The 15087-nt window shown below is 53.9% G+C and overlaps 1 protein-coding gene across 2 annotated transcripts in view; it reads left to right on the top strand.

Annotated features, from left to right (window-relative positions):
- Positions 1 to 15087, top strand: part of LOC145352384 (estrogen receptor beta-like) — a 157650-nt gene that overhangs the window by 73796 nt on the left and 68767 nt on the right. For both annotated transcript variants that reach the window (XM_080202164.1, XM_080202165.1), the window contains exons 3-4: positions 3013 to 3176; positions 13660 to 13776. In XM_080202164.1, coding sequence (XP_080058290.1) covers positions 3013 to 3176; positions 13660 to 13776 — 281 coding nt within the window. The remainder of the gene's footprint in view (positions 1 to 3012; positions 3177 to 13659; positions 13777 to 15087) is intronic.

Below are 15087 nucleotides of genomic sequence, written 5' to 3'. Positions count from 1 at the left end.
AAAGATGGTCAAAGGAAATGGGGGAGGGAGGGGATCAGGTTATTGAGTTGGGTGACAGTTATGACCAGAATGAACGTGGACCAGGGCTGATGGCCTCGTCCTGCTTCTGTTCTCTCTGTTTCCCGGTCTATATTTCCCCAGCTGCCTATCCTTTCAAAATGTCACATCACACAAACACAGAATTGTTTACGGTGCAGAAGGAGGCCATTCAGCCCATCATGTCTGCCCTGGCTCTCCAAACGAGCACCATGACTTAGCGCCACCTCTCCCCCCCCCCCCCCCCCCCACCCCCCCGGCCTTTCCCCGGATCCCTGCACATTGTTTCTATTCAAACAATCATCTAACACCCTCTCGAATGCCTCGACTGAACCTGCCTCCCCCACTCTCCCAGGCACAGCATTCCAGACACACACCACTCGCTGGGTGAAACTTCTTACTCACATCACATTTGCTTCTTTTGCAAATCACTTTAAACCTGTGCCCTCTCATTCCTGATCTTTTTACAAACAGGGACAGTTTCCTGTCCCAGAGACTGGATAGACTGGGTCTGTACTCGTTAGAGTTTAGAAGAATGAGGGGAGATCTCATTGAGACGTATAAGATGATGAATGGGATGGATAGGATAGAGGTGGAGAGACTCTTCCCGCTCAGAAAGGATAGTAGGACTAGGGGGCACAGCCTCAAGATAAAGGGGGGGGCGGTTTAGAACGGAGTTGAGGAGGAACTTCTTCACTCAAAGGGTGGTGAATCTCTGGAATTCTCTGCCCGTTGAAGTGGTGGAGGCTGCCTCGCTAAATATTTTTAAGACACGGGTTGATGGGTTTTTGATAAGCGAGGGGATTAAGGGTTATGGGGAGAGGGCGGGAAAGTGGAACTGAGACACGACAGATCAGCCATGATCTTACTGAATGGCGGGGCAGGCTCGAAGGGCCAGATGGCCTACTCCTGCTCCTATTTCTTATGTTCTTATGTTCCTCCCTGTCTATCCTGTGTAGCCTCCTTATGACTTTGAATATCTTTATTAATAAGGGGATCAGGGGTAAGGGCAGTAAGAAGTCCCACAGCACCAGGTTAAAGCTTTCGGAGTCTCGCTCCTTCTTCAGGTGAGTGAGGACTTGTCCTTGAGGACTTGAGTGATAACTTGTCACTCACCTGATGAAGGAGCAAGACTTGGAAAGCTTGTGCTGCCAAATAAACCTGTTGGATTGTAACCTGGTGTTGTGGGACATCTTACTGTGCCCAGCTCAGTCCAACACCGGCATCTCCACATCAGGGATTACGGGGAAAAGGCAGGAGATTGGGGATGAGAAAAATATCAGCCATGATTGAATGGTGGAGCAGACTCGATGGGCCGAATGGCCCAATCCTGCTCCTGTGTCTTATGGTCTTATCTCTGTCAAATCTATGAAGTGACACAACCTCCAATATTCCAATCAGTTGCCCTGCAGTCAGGTCTCAGTAATGATTATCAAATCACATTTACTTATTTCCATTTATCAGTCTGCCTGTTTTATTTCCAGTGCTGTGTCAATTCAGATACAGAGATTACCTTTTTAATTTAAAACCTCATACTCCCTCTGCTGAACCTTGTTCCTGGTCTTATTTATGGTGTTGGTTTACAGCCCCTGGATCGTCCCCCTCCCACGACAGGTTCCTCCCCAGCCCTGAGCAAATATTCCTGAACCCTGGCACTGGGCAGGAACACAACATCGGGATTTACTCTCTCGACTGCAGAGAACAGGATCTATCCCCCTGACTATACTGTCTCCGATCACTAACACATTCCTCTTCACTCCTTCCACTCCAATCTCATCCTTCACCCCTGGTGTCACAGTCAATCCACACACCCAGCTTCTCCCCATTCCCACAGGGAAACAGCTCGTACTGTGGTATAAAGTCAGGGGCTGAAGCTTCTCCCTCCCTACACACTGATTCTCCCACACCTGCCTGACTCTGGCTCCCAGAACTGTACACAATACTCCAACTGAGGCCAAAGCAGTGTCTTATAAAGATGTATCGTACGTCCCTTGTTTTGTACTCAATGCCTCCCTTTATATAACCCAGGAGCCCGTATCCCTTATCAACACTTTTCTCAAACGACCCTGTCAGTTACAATATTTTATGTACCTGTGCTGTCAGAGGGTCAGTGCTGAGGGAGCACCGCACTGTCAGAGGGTCAGTGCTGAGGGAGTGCCGCACTGTCAGAGGGTCAGTGCTGAGGGAGTGCCGCACTGTCAGAGGGTCAGTGCTGAGGGAGCGCCGCACTGTCAGAGGGTCAGTGCTGAGGGAGTGCCGCACTGTCAGAGGGTCAGTGCTGAGGGAGTGCCGCACTGTCAGAGGGTCAGTGCTGAGGGAGTGCCGCACTGTCAGAGGGTCAGTGCTGAGGGAGTGCCGCACTGTCAGAGGGTCAGTGCTGAGGGAGTGCCGCACTGTCAGAGGGTCAGTGCTGAGGGAGTGCCGCACTGTCAGAGGGTCAGTACTGAGGGAGTGCCGCACTGTCAGAGGGTCAGTGCTGAGGGAGTGCCGCACTGTCAGAGGGTCAGTGCTGAGGGAGCGCCGCACTGTCAGAGGGTCAGTGCTGAGGGAGCGCCGCACTGTCAGAGGGTCAGTGCTGAGGGAGCGCCGCACTGTCAGAGGGTCAGTGCTGAGGGAGCGCCGCACTGTCAGAGGGTCAGTGCTGAGGGAGCGCCGCACTGTCAGAGGGTCAGTGCTGAGGGAGCGCCGCACTGTCAGAGGGTCAGTGCTGAGGGAGCGCCGCACTGTCAGAGGGTCAGTGCTGAGGGAGCGCCGCACTGTCAGAGGGTCAGTGCTGAGGGAGTGCCGCACTGTCAGAGGGTCAGTACTGAGGGAGTGCCGCACTGTCAGAGGGTCAGTGCTGAGGGAGCGCCGCCCTGTCAGAGGGTCAGTACTGAGGGAGTTCCGCACTGTCAGAGGGTCAGTGCTGAGGGAGTGCCGCACTGTCAGAGGGTCAGGGCTGAAATCCTCTGTATTGAAAATTGTTTATTTCCGCAGGGAGAGTTTGAGGAAGAAAGCTGTGGTTCCGGTTTCAGCCGGCAGTATCTGCTCCAGGCGGGACGCTCACTTCTGTGCCGTCTGTAATGATTTTGCCTCGGGCTATCACTACGGAGTGTGGTCTTGTGAGGGATGCAAAGCCTTCTTCAAAAGGAGCATTCAAGGTACGAGCCGCTGTGCTGCTGCTTTTCTGATCCCTTCATTCACGTTACCAAAAACACCCGCCAAACATCCCGGCAATCCCAGATCGAATGGAGCACCTTCCGGTGATACCCACCCTTGGTACATACACCATTCCCATTCCCAGCACTGCACCCCGGGGGCGGGGGGTGCTGGGGGTCGGGGCTTGGGGGGGGGGGGGGGGGGGGCAGTGGGGCGCAGTGTACATCAGTGGAGCTGAAATGGTTAAATATAATTACAATCACTCAGAAAGGACAGTAGGACTAGGGAGCACAGCCTCAGGATAAAAGGGGGGCGGTTTAGAACGGAGTTGAGGAGGAACTTCTTCACTCAAAGGGTGGTGAATCTCTGGAATTCTCTGCCCGTTGAAGTGGTGGAGGCTGCCTCGCTAAATATTTTTAAGACGCGGGTTGATGGGTTTTTGATAGGAGAGGGGATTAAGGGTTATGGGGAGAGGGCGGGAAAGTGGAACTGAGCCACGACAGATCAGCCATGATCTTATTGAATGGCGGGGCAGGCTCGAAGGGCTAGATGGCCTACTCCTGCTCCTATTTCTTATGTTCTTACATTTGTAGAGAATAAGCTTGTATTGTTAATGAGTAGTAACTGCTGAAGGAATTAAACTCTGCTGAAGAGTCACGGGCTGTTGAAGTTTTTCCTCTTGCATTCATCAGGACAAACACAAGAATACCAAATTTCAAATACAACAATTTATACTGTACAGGAAAGGATTCTGACTTGTTGCTATGTTAACTCTGGGTGAGGCCTTGCTATGGAGAAAGCAGTGGGGAACAATAGGCTCTCTAATTCCTCGGGCCATCCAGAGAGGTGCAAAGCTCCAACCCACTCCGTTCAGAGTGTCGGTGGGAGAATGAGGGATTGTCACGGCTGCTCGGACATGTTTCCGGAGGTTTGTCAATGACCCCAGCCCCAGCTCCCATTCTCTCACCATTGGCTCAATCTGTCCATCCTAATCGAGCCTAACCTGCTCAGCCAATTGGAAAGCAAACTGACTCTTTCTCGTCTGGGGATAACCCTTGACCTGTCAGTCAAACTGTATTTTTCCCACGTCTGGTGCTTTTGTAACTAAAATTCAGAAATGTTTAAAGAACCATCTTGATAAATGCAATAGTTCCCCGACCCTCGGCCGTTCCCCCCCCGACCCTCGGCCGTTCCCCCCCCGACCCTCGGCCGTTCCCCCCCTGACCCTCGGCCGTTCCCCCCCTGACCCTCGGCCGTTCCCCCCCCGAACCTCGGCCGTTCCCCCCCCGACCCTCGGCCGTTCCCCCCCTGACCCTCGGCCGTTCCCCCCCGACCCTCAGCCGTTCCCCCCCGACCCTCAGCCGTTCCCCCCTGACCCTCGGCCGTTCCCCCCCCCGACCCTCGGCCGTTCCCCCCCCGACCCTCGGCCGTTCCCTCCCCGACCCTCGGCCATTCCCCCCGACCCTCGGCCATTCCCCCCGACCCTCGGCCGTTCCCCCCGACCCTCGGCCGTTCCCTCCCCGACCCTCGGCCGTTCCCTCCCCGACCCTCGGCCGTTCCCTCCCCGACCCTCGGCCATTCCCCCCTGACCCTCGGCCGTTCCCCCCTGACCCTCGGCCGTTCCCCCCCCGACCCTCGGCCGTTCCCCGCCGACCCTCGGCCGTTCCCCCCTGACCCTCGGCCGTTCCCCCCGACCCTCGGCCGTTCCCCCCCGACCCTCGGCCGTTCCCCCCCCTGACCCTCGGCCGTTCCCCCCCTGACCCTCGGCCGTTCCCCCCTGACCCTCGGCCGTTCCCCCCCGACCCTCGGCCGTTCCCCCCCTGACCCTCGGCCGTTCCCCCCGACCCTCGGCCGTTCCCCCCCGACCCTCGGCCGTTCCCCCCCCTGACCCTCGGCCGTTCCCCCCCTGACCCTCGGCCGTTCCCCCCCTGACCCTCGGCCGTTCCCCCCCTGACCCTCGGCCGTTCCCCCCCTGACCCTCGGCCGTTCCCCCCCCGACCCTCGGCCGTTCCCCCCCGACCCTCGGCCGTTCCCCCCCCTGACCCTCGGCCGTTCCCCCCCCGACCCTCGGCCGTTCCCCCCCCCGACCCTCGGCCGTTCCCCCCCCGACCCTCGGCCGTTCCCCCCCCTGACCCTCGGCCGTTCCCCCCCCTGACCCTCGGCCGTTCCCCCCCCGACCCTCGGCCGTTCCCCCCCTGACCCTCGGCCGTTCCCCCCTGACCCTCGGCCGTTCCCCCCGACCCTCGGCCGTTCCCCCCGACCCTCGGCTGTTCCCCCCCCCGACCCTCGGCCGTTCCCCCTGACCCTCGGCCGTTCCCCCTGACCCTCAGTAAACCGCACCCACCCCAATCCCTTCTTGGCCACCTGTTTGGATCCGTCGGGAGTCACTTTGCTCTCTGATCCTTGGACAGAGTGGGTTCCTGTAATCATGGTTTGTTCTCACAAAATAGTCCCTTGGCACCTGAGCAAGGATTGGCCTGTGTGAAGACTGAGACAAGCACACAGGATTATCTTGGTTATGCATTGTAGAAATAGGCCATTCAGCCCAACCACTCTGTGCTAGTGTTAACATTCCACTTGACCTTTCTCCCATCTTTCCTCCTTGGAACCTAACACCGTGACCTCGGTTCCCCATCTCCCTCAGACACTTGTCTTAACCTCCCCATAAATTGTCTCTGTACTCATTCCTTTCATTCCACATTCTCACACTGTCTGGGTGAAGACATTCCTGCTGAATTCCCAATTTGATTTACTGGCGACCATCGTTCCATGTTCTTCCAATCAAAACACATCACCTCACACTCCTCCAATTGAACTTTATTTGCCACCTATCTGCCCACTCCCCCAACACGTCTCTGTCCTTTTGAATTTACACTGTATTCGCCTCATGATTTACAACACTTCCAGACTCTGAAATTGTCCCCTGCACACCAAGATTGAGATCATTCATATATATGAGGAAAAGCAAGGCTCCCAAAACCCACCCCTGCCCCAACGACAGACATTCTTCCAGCCTGGAAAATATCCATTGGCTGTTACTCTCTGCTATCTGTCACTCATGATGTGGAGATGCCGGCATTGGACTGGGGTAAACACAGTGAGAAGTCTCACAACACCAGGTTAAAGTCCAACCAGTTTATTTAATAGTAAACCCACAAGCTTTCAGAAACACTGTTCCTTCCTCAGGTGTGTGAAGGTTCTGATCAGAGAAGGGCATATAAAGGCACACACAGTTTACAGAATACTGATTAGAATGCGAGTCTCTACTGTTAACCTGCTATTCAAGTCTTAAAGGTGCAGACAATGAGTGGAGATAGCATTAGGCATAGGTTAAAGAGATGTGTATTGTCTCCAGACAGGACAGTAAGTGAGGTGTTACAAGTTCAGGCAAGTCACGGGGGTTACAGATAGTGCGACGTGAACCCAGGATCCCAGTTGAGACCGTCCTCGTGTGTGGAACTTGGCTATCAGTCTCTGCTCAGTGACTCTGCGCTGTTGTGTGTCGTGGAGAATGCTTAACCGAAGGTCAGAGGGCAAATGCCTGTGACCACTGAAGTGTTCGCCAACAGGAAGGGAACAGTCTTTTATCTTCACGACACACGACAGCACAGAGTCGCTGAGCAGAGACTGATAGCCAAGTTCCGCACACACGAGGACGGCCTCAACTGGGATCCTGGGTTCACGTCGCACTATCTGTAACCCCCGTGACTTGCCTGAACTTGTAACACCTCACTTACTGTCCTGTCTGGAGACAATACACATCTCTTTAACCTATGCCTAATGCTATCTCCACTCATTGTCTGCACCTTTAAGACTTGAATAGCAGGTTAACAGTAGAGACTCGCATTCTAATCAGTATTCTGTAAACTGTGTATGCCTTTATATGCCCTTCTCTGATCAGAACCTTCCACACACCTGACAAAGAAACAGCGTTTCTGAAAGCTTGTGGGTTTACTATTAAATAAACTGGTTGGACTTTAACCTGGTGGTGTGAGACTTCTTACTGTATTAATAACACCAGGATCTGATATGATTCTTACTGTATCTGTCACTCAGCCAGTTTTGGATCCGTGTCACTCGTGCCCCTTCCATTCCACAAGCTGTAACTTTTCTCACAGGTCTGTTGTTTAGTACTGTATCAGATGAAAAATCAATGTACATCACATCGAGAGCATCACCCTCATCAACCCTTCAAATATGAATTCCCAAGCCTCTGAAAACAAAAGTGAAACTGTCCCCGTCTGAGAGTCTGAGACAGTTTCTGCAAAGATTAGAAATAACAGGTTATATCAGGAGTTCAGTAATGATGTTTGAACTTTGGTCCCGTAGTATCGTTTAGTGAGTGAATCCATTGAGAACAAAAATTGTTAGAAAGATAGACACACACAGATGTAAAAATATTCTCAAAATGTGGGTGTCACTGGCTAGGTCCAAATTCACTGCCCATCCCTCACTGTCCCTAAGCAGATGGCGCTGACCCATCTCTCTGAGCTGCTGCAGTCTGTGTAGTGTAGGAGTTAGAGAGGGAGGGAGTTCAGGATTTTGACCCAGCGATAGTGAAGGAACGGCCGATTATATTTCCAAGTCAGGAGAAAAGTCTCCAGCTTTTGGTTTGTTTATTAGTCGCAAATTGATTTATATTAACACTGCAATGAAGTTACTGTGAAATTCCCCTAGTCTCCACACTCCTGTGCCTGTTCAGGTACACCAAGGGAGAATTTAGCGTGGGCAATGCACCCTAACCAGCACGTCTTTGGACTGTGGGAGGAAACCGGAGCACCCGGAGGGAACCCACGTGGACATGGGGAGAACGTGCAGACTCCACACAGACAGTGACCTGAACCAGGAATCGAATCCAGGTCCCTGGAGCTGTGAGGCAGCAGCGCTAACCACTGTGCTGACCTGCTGCTCTTCCCAGGTATCTGCTGCTGTTCTTTTGAGAGAAAGGTTGTACCAGCAGACAGCTCAATAAGAGAACCAGGAGTGAGAGTCTGTTTGGAATAAATGGCAACCACTCAACCCCAGAGACCAAAACGATAGAATCTGCCAACGACCTTGGAGAAAATATACAATTGTGAAAATAACCTCAAAATAGATTTATTTTTCTTTAATAGGCATTAGCTTCAGTTTTGTGTCATTCACAGATAGGTGAACACTTGATATCATAATCCCCGTTACTGCAGAGAGTGAAACGAAACACCACCCGTCCAAATGACATTTACTAAAGAGCTGAGATCGTTTTACACACTCAGCAGAGAGAATTCAATTCACCAAGCTCATTCACTTCTATTTACTTTAACAATTGATTAGAACCAATTAGTTTGTTGTTTTTTAATAGTTTGTTTGATACAGGGCAGCACGGTGGGTTAGCACTGCCCCCCCATAGTGCCAGGGACCCTGGTTCAACCCCAGCCTCAGGTCACCGTCTGTGTGGAGTTTGCACATTCTCCCCGTGTCTGCGTGGGTTTCCTCCCCGTGCTCTGGTTTCCTCCCTCACTCCAAAGATGTGTGGGTTAGACTGATTGGCTACATGGGGTTGTGCGGATAGGCTGGGGGCAGACCTGGATGGATTGGCCCGAGTGTCAGGGGGATTAGCAGGGTAACGTGTGGGGTTACGGGAATAGGGCCTGGGTGAGGTTGTGGTCGGTACAGACTCGATGGGCTGAATGGCCTCCTTTTGCAATGATTATCGTTTACCATCAGGTGTGTGTGTTCATTCAGTCCAGCCCGGGAAAAGGATCCCACTGACTTTTCACTTTGTCTCTGGAATATTCTCTTGGGTCAGAAGGTCTGCAGCCTGCACGTCTCCGTCTGCAGTCTGCAATCTTCTATCTGCAGTCATAGACTTCCGAAGTCCACTGTCTGTCTGCTGGCTGCTCTCAGCTTTTTCTCTGCAGTCTGCAGCCTATAGCCATCTGTCTGTCTGTCTGTCATCCACTTCTACCTGCAGTCTGCTGTCTGCCGTCTGTGATCTCCCCGCCACATTGTGCTCCCTCCCTCCCACTCTGCTCTCCCCCCGCTCCGCTGCCCCCTCCATGCTCCCCTCTCCCCCTCCCCGCTCCGCTCTCCCCCCCTCCGCACTCTGCCCACTGTATCTGCTCTTTTCTGTTTCCTGTTACTAAAGAGAAGTTAGAACAGAAATAGGTGCAAAAATTGAAAGAAGAGTAATTTGTGCACTGAGTAAATGTGCTACTGAAAACCAAACTGGAAGATTAAATTCTGAGTCTCCATAGCAACTAAAACCTTTTGCTTAACAGCCTGAGTGTTGCGGGAATCTTGGTGTTTCTGGAGTGCAGAAAGATTCTCTTTTCAAAATATCTTAATTGTGTTTAGTCTGCTACTTTTAACTCCTGGCTCCCTGTCCGTGACTTAATCGCTCCAACACGGATGGCCGTTTCTTCATTTGCCAAGAGCCTAAACTCTGGACCTCCTTCCCAAACCTCTCCCTCGCCTTTAAGATTCTCCTCAATCCGATCCCTCCCGACCTGAGGCCATCACACAACCCCCATTACTGATTCGCCAGGTTTACATCCCAGGTGTTACAGGTCGACATCGCTAACTCGTACTCCCTGAGAAACAGAAATATAAAATCTGCCTCCCTGAGGTAAAGTGAGCAAGTGAGATCCACTGGATCTCCACACTCCCCAAATCCTGGCCTCTCCAACAACCCCAATATCTCCTTACGAGGCTGGGGGTGGGGTGGGTGAGGGGGGGGGGGGGGGGTGGGTGAGGAGTGGGGGTGGGAAGAAAATGTGGTTGGGTGGGGGAGGGTTGTAATGGTGCTATATGAATGTAAGTTGTTGTTGGGGTGCACACAACCAGAAAGGCAGGCCCGGGGTTTCGAATCTACTGTAAACACCGTCTCATTGTCTGACTCTAAAGCTCTCTGGGATGCCAAGGAGGCAAAAATCTGCCTCTTTTGTGTTGTGGCCTTTGTAGAATTCACCAACTGGACACCCAGCCATGCTGAGCGTGCACCAATGGGGGTGAGGGACATGCGGCCCACGAACGGCCTCACCCAGGCTCTGCCTGGCCTCTCCCCCGGGTTCCCGCTCACCGGTGATGGCTGCTGAGCCGCCGTTCTTTCAATTTCTTCAATAATTTTGGGCGAGTGCTTTCATCCAGCTTTGACCCGGGTGTGAGTTCTAATCCCTGTCATTAAAGCCATAGAGTGACCGTGATGTGGAGATTCCGGTGTTGGGCTGGGGTGGGATCAGTGAGAAATCTCACGATGCCAGGTTGGAATCACGAGCTTTCGGAGCGCTGCTCCTTCAGGTGGGCAGACCGCTCTCCTGTAGGACTTCAACCTGGTGAAAGTTTTACTGTCCATTGGGATGGGACTAGAACACAAACCCCACACAATAACACACCGTATTCACATGTTTTCTCCGTTCTTTGTTGGTAAGGTTTAAGCAGCTCTGATTTGTCACCTTACATCATCATCTTCTTAAGAACATAAGAAATAGGAGCAGGAGTCGGCCATCTAGCCCTTCGAGCCTGCCCCGCCATTCAATAAGATCATGGCTGATCTGAAGTGGCTCAGTTCCACATTCCCGCCCTCTCCCCATAACCCTTAATCCCCTTGTCTACCAAAAACCTATCTACCCGCGTCTTGAATTAACCTTTGATATCCCTGGGTATTTTTGGGTTTACACCTGTGTGTGTTGAGCTGAGACTGGCTAAGTCTGTATCTGGTGCAGTGCCCGCACTAGTTCTTGTGGGTCCTGCAGTGATGTTACTGTCCGCAGCAAGATCAAACGGCTGAGTCTGTCCGTATTCGATATCCACGGGTAACAATGCTGTTTGATTCCTGCCAGCCATGCTGATCTTTGCTGACCCTAATGTCCGCAGTGTAGACAATGTGACCCCAAACTCACTCAGTCTCATGGTTGGAGGCTGTTTTTGTTCCTCTGTGACTGAAGCCTTAACCCCAGTGTTGACTCCATTCTAACAGGGTCTGCTGTTTACTAATGAGGCTATCTCTCCCTCTCTCTCTCTATTGAGGGCACGTTACTCACTCAGGTCTGGTTTAGGGTAAATAACTCGGGTTTCATGTTGGGCTCCTCAGCCAATTCCTCCATGGGAGTTGTGGGTTTTTTTACACATTCTGTCCTTTACTCTCAGCTTGTAAAAGACCCTTGGGAATCCATCATTCCCACACTGGGCAGGCCTGGTGAGAGAGTTATCCCCCCCACTGATAACAAGCCTCTGTCCTGTCTGCCGCTCCCTCTCTTGGGCTCTGTCACGCCCACACTCGGCCGGTTCCCCCACAAGCCGGTGACCTTGTTTGGTGCTCGTTCCCCTGGGTCACAGCTTTCCATGAAGAGATTGTGGTTTTAGCCAATGACAACTTCTGGCCTTGAGCTTTTGACCAAGGGAGAGTTGGACTCGAAACATCAGCTCGTTTCTCAGGGGCTGCTCGACCTGCGGAGATTTTCTCTTTTTCGGATTCCAGCATCCGCAGGGATTTGCTTTAGGTTTCTTCCGGGATGACGAGGCTGTTTGTACCACAGAGTAGACTGTCCCTCTCAACATTTCTGCTGGGGCTGGGCTGAGTTTACAATCCCCTCTATCTGCCCCCTGTCTCCCGGGAGATCAGCGCAGGGACTGCGGAGCGGGGCTTAAAATGATTTTTGACGGATTCAGCTATCCCATCAACAGACATTGGGTGGGATATTCCCATCCAGCCTGCCACAGGAATCATGGGGAAATGGACCATGAGAAGCCCGTTAACCTCGGGAGGGAGTTTCAGGTTTTGGGGTGAGCGTGGCTGGAAAATCCCGCTCTGTGTCCAGGGGGAGGTTAACACGTAATTCATCAGATCACCAACAGGGGGGAGCTGGTCACTGCTGAGGGAGGGAGACCCCTAGAGCTAAGGGAGGGAGACCCCTAGAGCTAAGGGGGGGAACATTAAAATAGTGGCAGGTTGGGTGGGGGAGTATGGGGGTGGAGGTTTGGGTGTGGGTGGAGGGTTGGTTGGGTGGGTGGGGGTTTGGGTTGGGAGGTGGGGATTGGGGCGTTGGGGGGTGGGGGTAGGGGTTGGGGCGTTGGGGGGGGGTTGGGGTGTTGGGGTGGGGCATTGGGGGTGGGGGATGGGGGGTGGGGCGTTGCATGCAGGGGGTGGTAAAGAGTCCCTTAAAGTAGCCATTGATTGGTTGGTCTTGAGTTGTGCTCATTGGTCATCACCTCAAAGAGCCAATTGTCACTCAGCGCCATTGCAGGAAAATGTCTCAGAAAGCCCCTTCCTCCCCTCAGCCCCCCTCCCCCAGCCTCTCCCCCTCAGCCCCCCTCAGCCCCCCTCCCCCAGCCTCTCCCCCTCGGCCCCCCTCCCCCAGCCTCTCCCCCTCGGCCCCCCCTCAGCCCCCCTCCCCCAGCCTCTCCCCCTCAGCCCCCCCTCCCCCAGCCTCTCCCCCTCAGCCCCCCTCAGCCCCCCTCCCCCAGCCTCTCCCCCTTGGTCCCTCTCCCCCTCGGCCCCCCTCCCCCAGCCCCCCTCCCCCAGCCTCTCCCCCTCAGCCCCCCTCAGCCCCCCTCCCCCAGCCTCTCCCCCTCGGCCCCCCCTCCCCCAGCCTCTCCCCCTCGGCCCCCCCCCTCGGGGTTTATTACAGAAGGGAATGTTACAGAGGAGGATTAGTGTTTCTCAGACAGGGAGCTGTGTCGATGATGTTCAGTAAGATGTGAAGATATTGCAGCGTGACGTTATATAATAATGGAGTGATACAGGCTGAGGAAGGCCATTCAACCCCTCGGGTTCATACTGGCCTTTTCAGAAAGCAATGCAGTTTCTTCACTCCACATAATCGCTGCCCATCTCCTCTCTTCACCACTGTTACCCGCTGTGTCCAGACGGGTTCACTTCCTCCCTTCCATCTCGGAATGTCAAATCTAATTCCAAAATCAGATTCCCACCTGCCCTCTGCGCCCCCCTCCCACCCCTCGCTCCCCCCCTGCCCTCTGTCCCCTGCCCTCTGCCCCCTGCCCTCTGCCCCCTGCGCCCCCCTCCCACCTTGCCCCCCTGCCTTCTGCCCCCTGCCCTCTGCCCCCAGCCCTGTGCCCCCTGTTCCCCACACTGCCCCTGCCCTTGCCACCCCACTCTCTACCCCTCGCCCCCCCGCCCCCTGTTCCCTGCCCCCCACCCTCTGCCCTCTGCCCCTGCCCCCGCCCCCTGCCCCCTGTTCCCCGCCCCCTGTTCCCCTGCCCCTGCCACCCCACTCTCTACCCCCGCCCCTGTCCCCTGCCCAACCCAGAGCAATACCCTCTGCCTCTGGATTGCCAATTCATTTCCTTTAGTGTTGCCTTCCTGTTATGGGATCTTGCTGTGTATAAGTCAGCTGCCCCATTCTCTCCGTTACACCAGCAATGGTTCTTCAGGAAATAAGTTCCCGTGTTGCTGCGAGCCCCCAGGCTGAGACATCCTGGGGCTGTGCAAGGTGCTATATAAATGCAGTTGCTCCTGCGGGTCTCTCATTCGGCTGTGTCCTGTTTCAGGACACAATGCCTACATCTGCCCAGCAACAAACCAGTGCACAATCGACAAAAACCGGAGGAAAAGCTGCCAGGCGTGCCGTCTACGCAAGTGCTACGAGGTCGGAATGATGAAATCTGGTGAGTCCAAAAATCATTTCAGCAAAAAATACCCGTGGGGGGAGGGGGGAGGGGGCAGAGGGGAGGGGGAGGGAGGTGAGGGCAGAGGGGAAGGGGAGGGGGTGAGGGCAGAGGGGAGGGGGAGGGAGGTGAGGGCAGAGGGGAGGTGGGTGGGGGAGGGGCAGAATGGTGAGGGGGGAAAGTGGGGGTTGGGGAAGGGGGTGGGGAGGGTGGGGAATGGCAATGGGGAGAAGGGGGGGTGGGGAGAAGAGTGGGTGGGGTGGAGGGGGCGGTGGGGCAGTGGGGGATGGGAAGTAATGGGCTGGGTTAGAGGGAAAGGACATTAGAAATTTCCAAAAGCAGATTTTTAAAAAAACTTGGAAAGATGGGAAGAGAATTGAGGAATTGTAACTATCGGGAAACAGGTTGTGAGTGAGAGAGAAATCAGAGAAATGTGCAAAGAGAATGGAGCAAAGTATTGGGGAAATTTAATTCTCCAAATCTCAGCATCAGCAATAACTCACAAAGATATCTCTGTAAATAACTGGGGTAATGTCAGAGTGAAAGATACAGATGGAGAAGGATTAGTGAACTGTGGAGAATCCTCATGATCCGTCTGTTCTGGGTCCACTTGGGAGGAACCATTGCTGGATCCGGAATGAGGGGAGCCAAGTGTCTGTGTGGGAACACTGAGGTTAGAGTGATCATTGTATCATAAGGTGCAGTTAGTAATGGAGAAGAGCAAAGGGTAACGGGGGATCTCATCACGGTGAAGTGGACACAATGGTGAAGAGGAAAACCTGGAACAAAGCAACATGCCATATTTATAGAGAGGTCTGAGATACGGGTCAGATACGTTCCCCCCCGAGATACGGGTCAGATACGTTCCCCCCCGAGATACGGGTCAGATACGTCCCCCCCGAGATACGGGTCAGATACGTTCCCCCCTGAGATACGGGTCAGATACGTCCCCCCCGAGATACGGGTCAGATACGTTCCTCCTGAGATACGGGTCAGATACGTCCCCCCCGAGATACGGGTCAGATACGTTCCCCCCCGAGATACAGGTCAGATACGTTCCCCCCCGAGATACAGGTCAGATACGTTCCCCCCCGAGATACGGGTCAGATACGTTCCCCCCGAGATACGGGTACAGCCCCACCCACACAGTGATGTAAGAGTGGTTAGTGTCACGTTGGACAGAGTTGTGTGTACAAGCAAGCATGGAGACAGTTCCCAGCTTGTACTGTATCTGTGTGTACAGTTTCTAGTAGTTAATAAACACTTACTGTTGAACTATCTGAGATTACCAATACCAGAATTTGACCCAGC

The sequence above is a fragment of the Carcharhinus amblyrhynchos genome, chromosome 14 (genome assembly GCF_965287045.1).
Source record: "Carcharhinus amblyrhynchos chromosome 14, sCarAmb.v2.hapA, whole genome shotgun sequence".
Lineage (NCBI taxonomy): Eukaryota > Metazoa > Chordata > Chondrichthyes > Carcharhiniformes > Carcharhinidae > Carcharhinus > Carcharhinus amblyrhynchos.
Note: the sequence above shows the minus strand (reverse complement) of the source record. Positions and strands in the feature narration are given on the sequence as shown.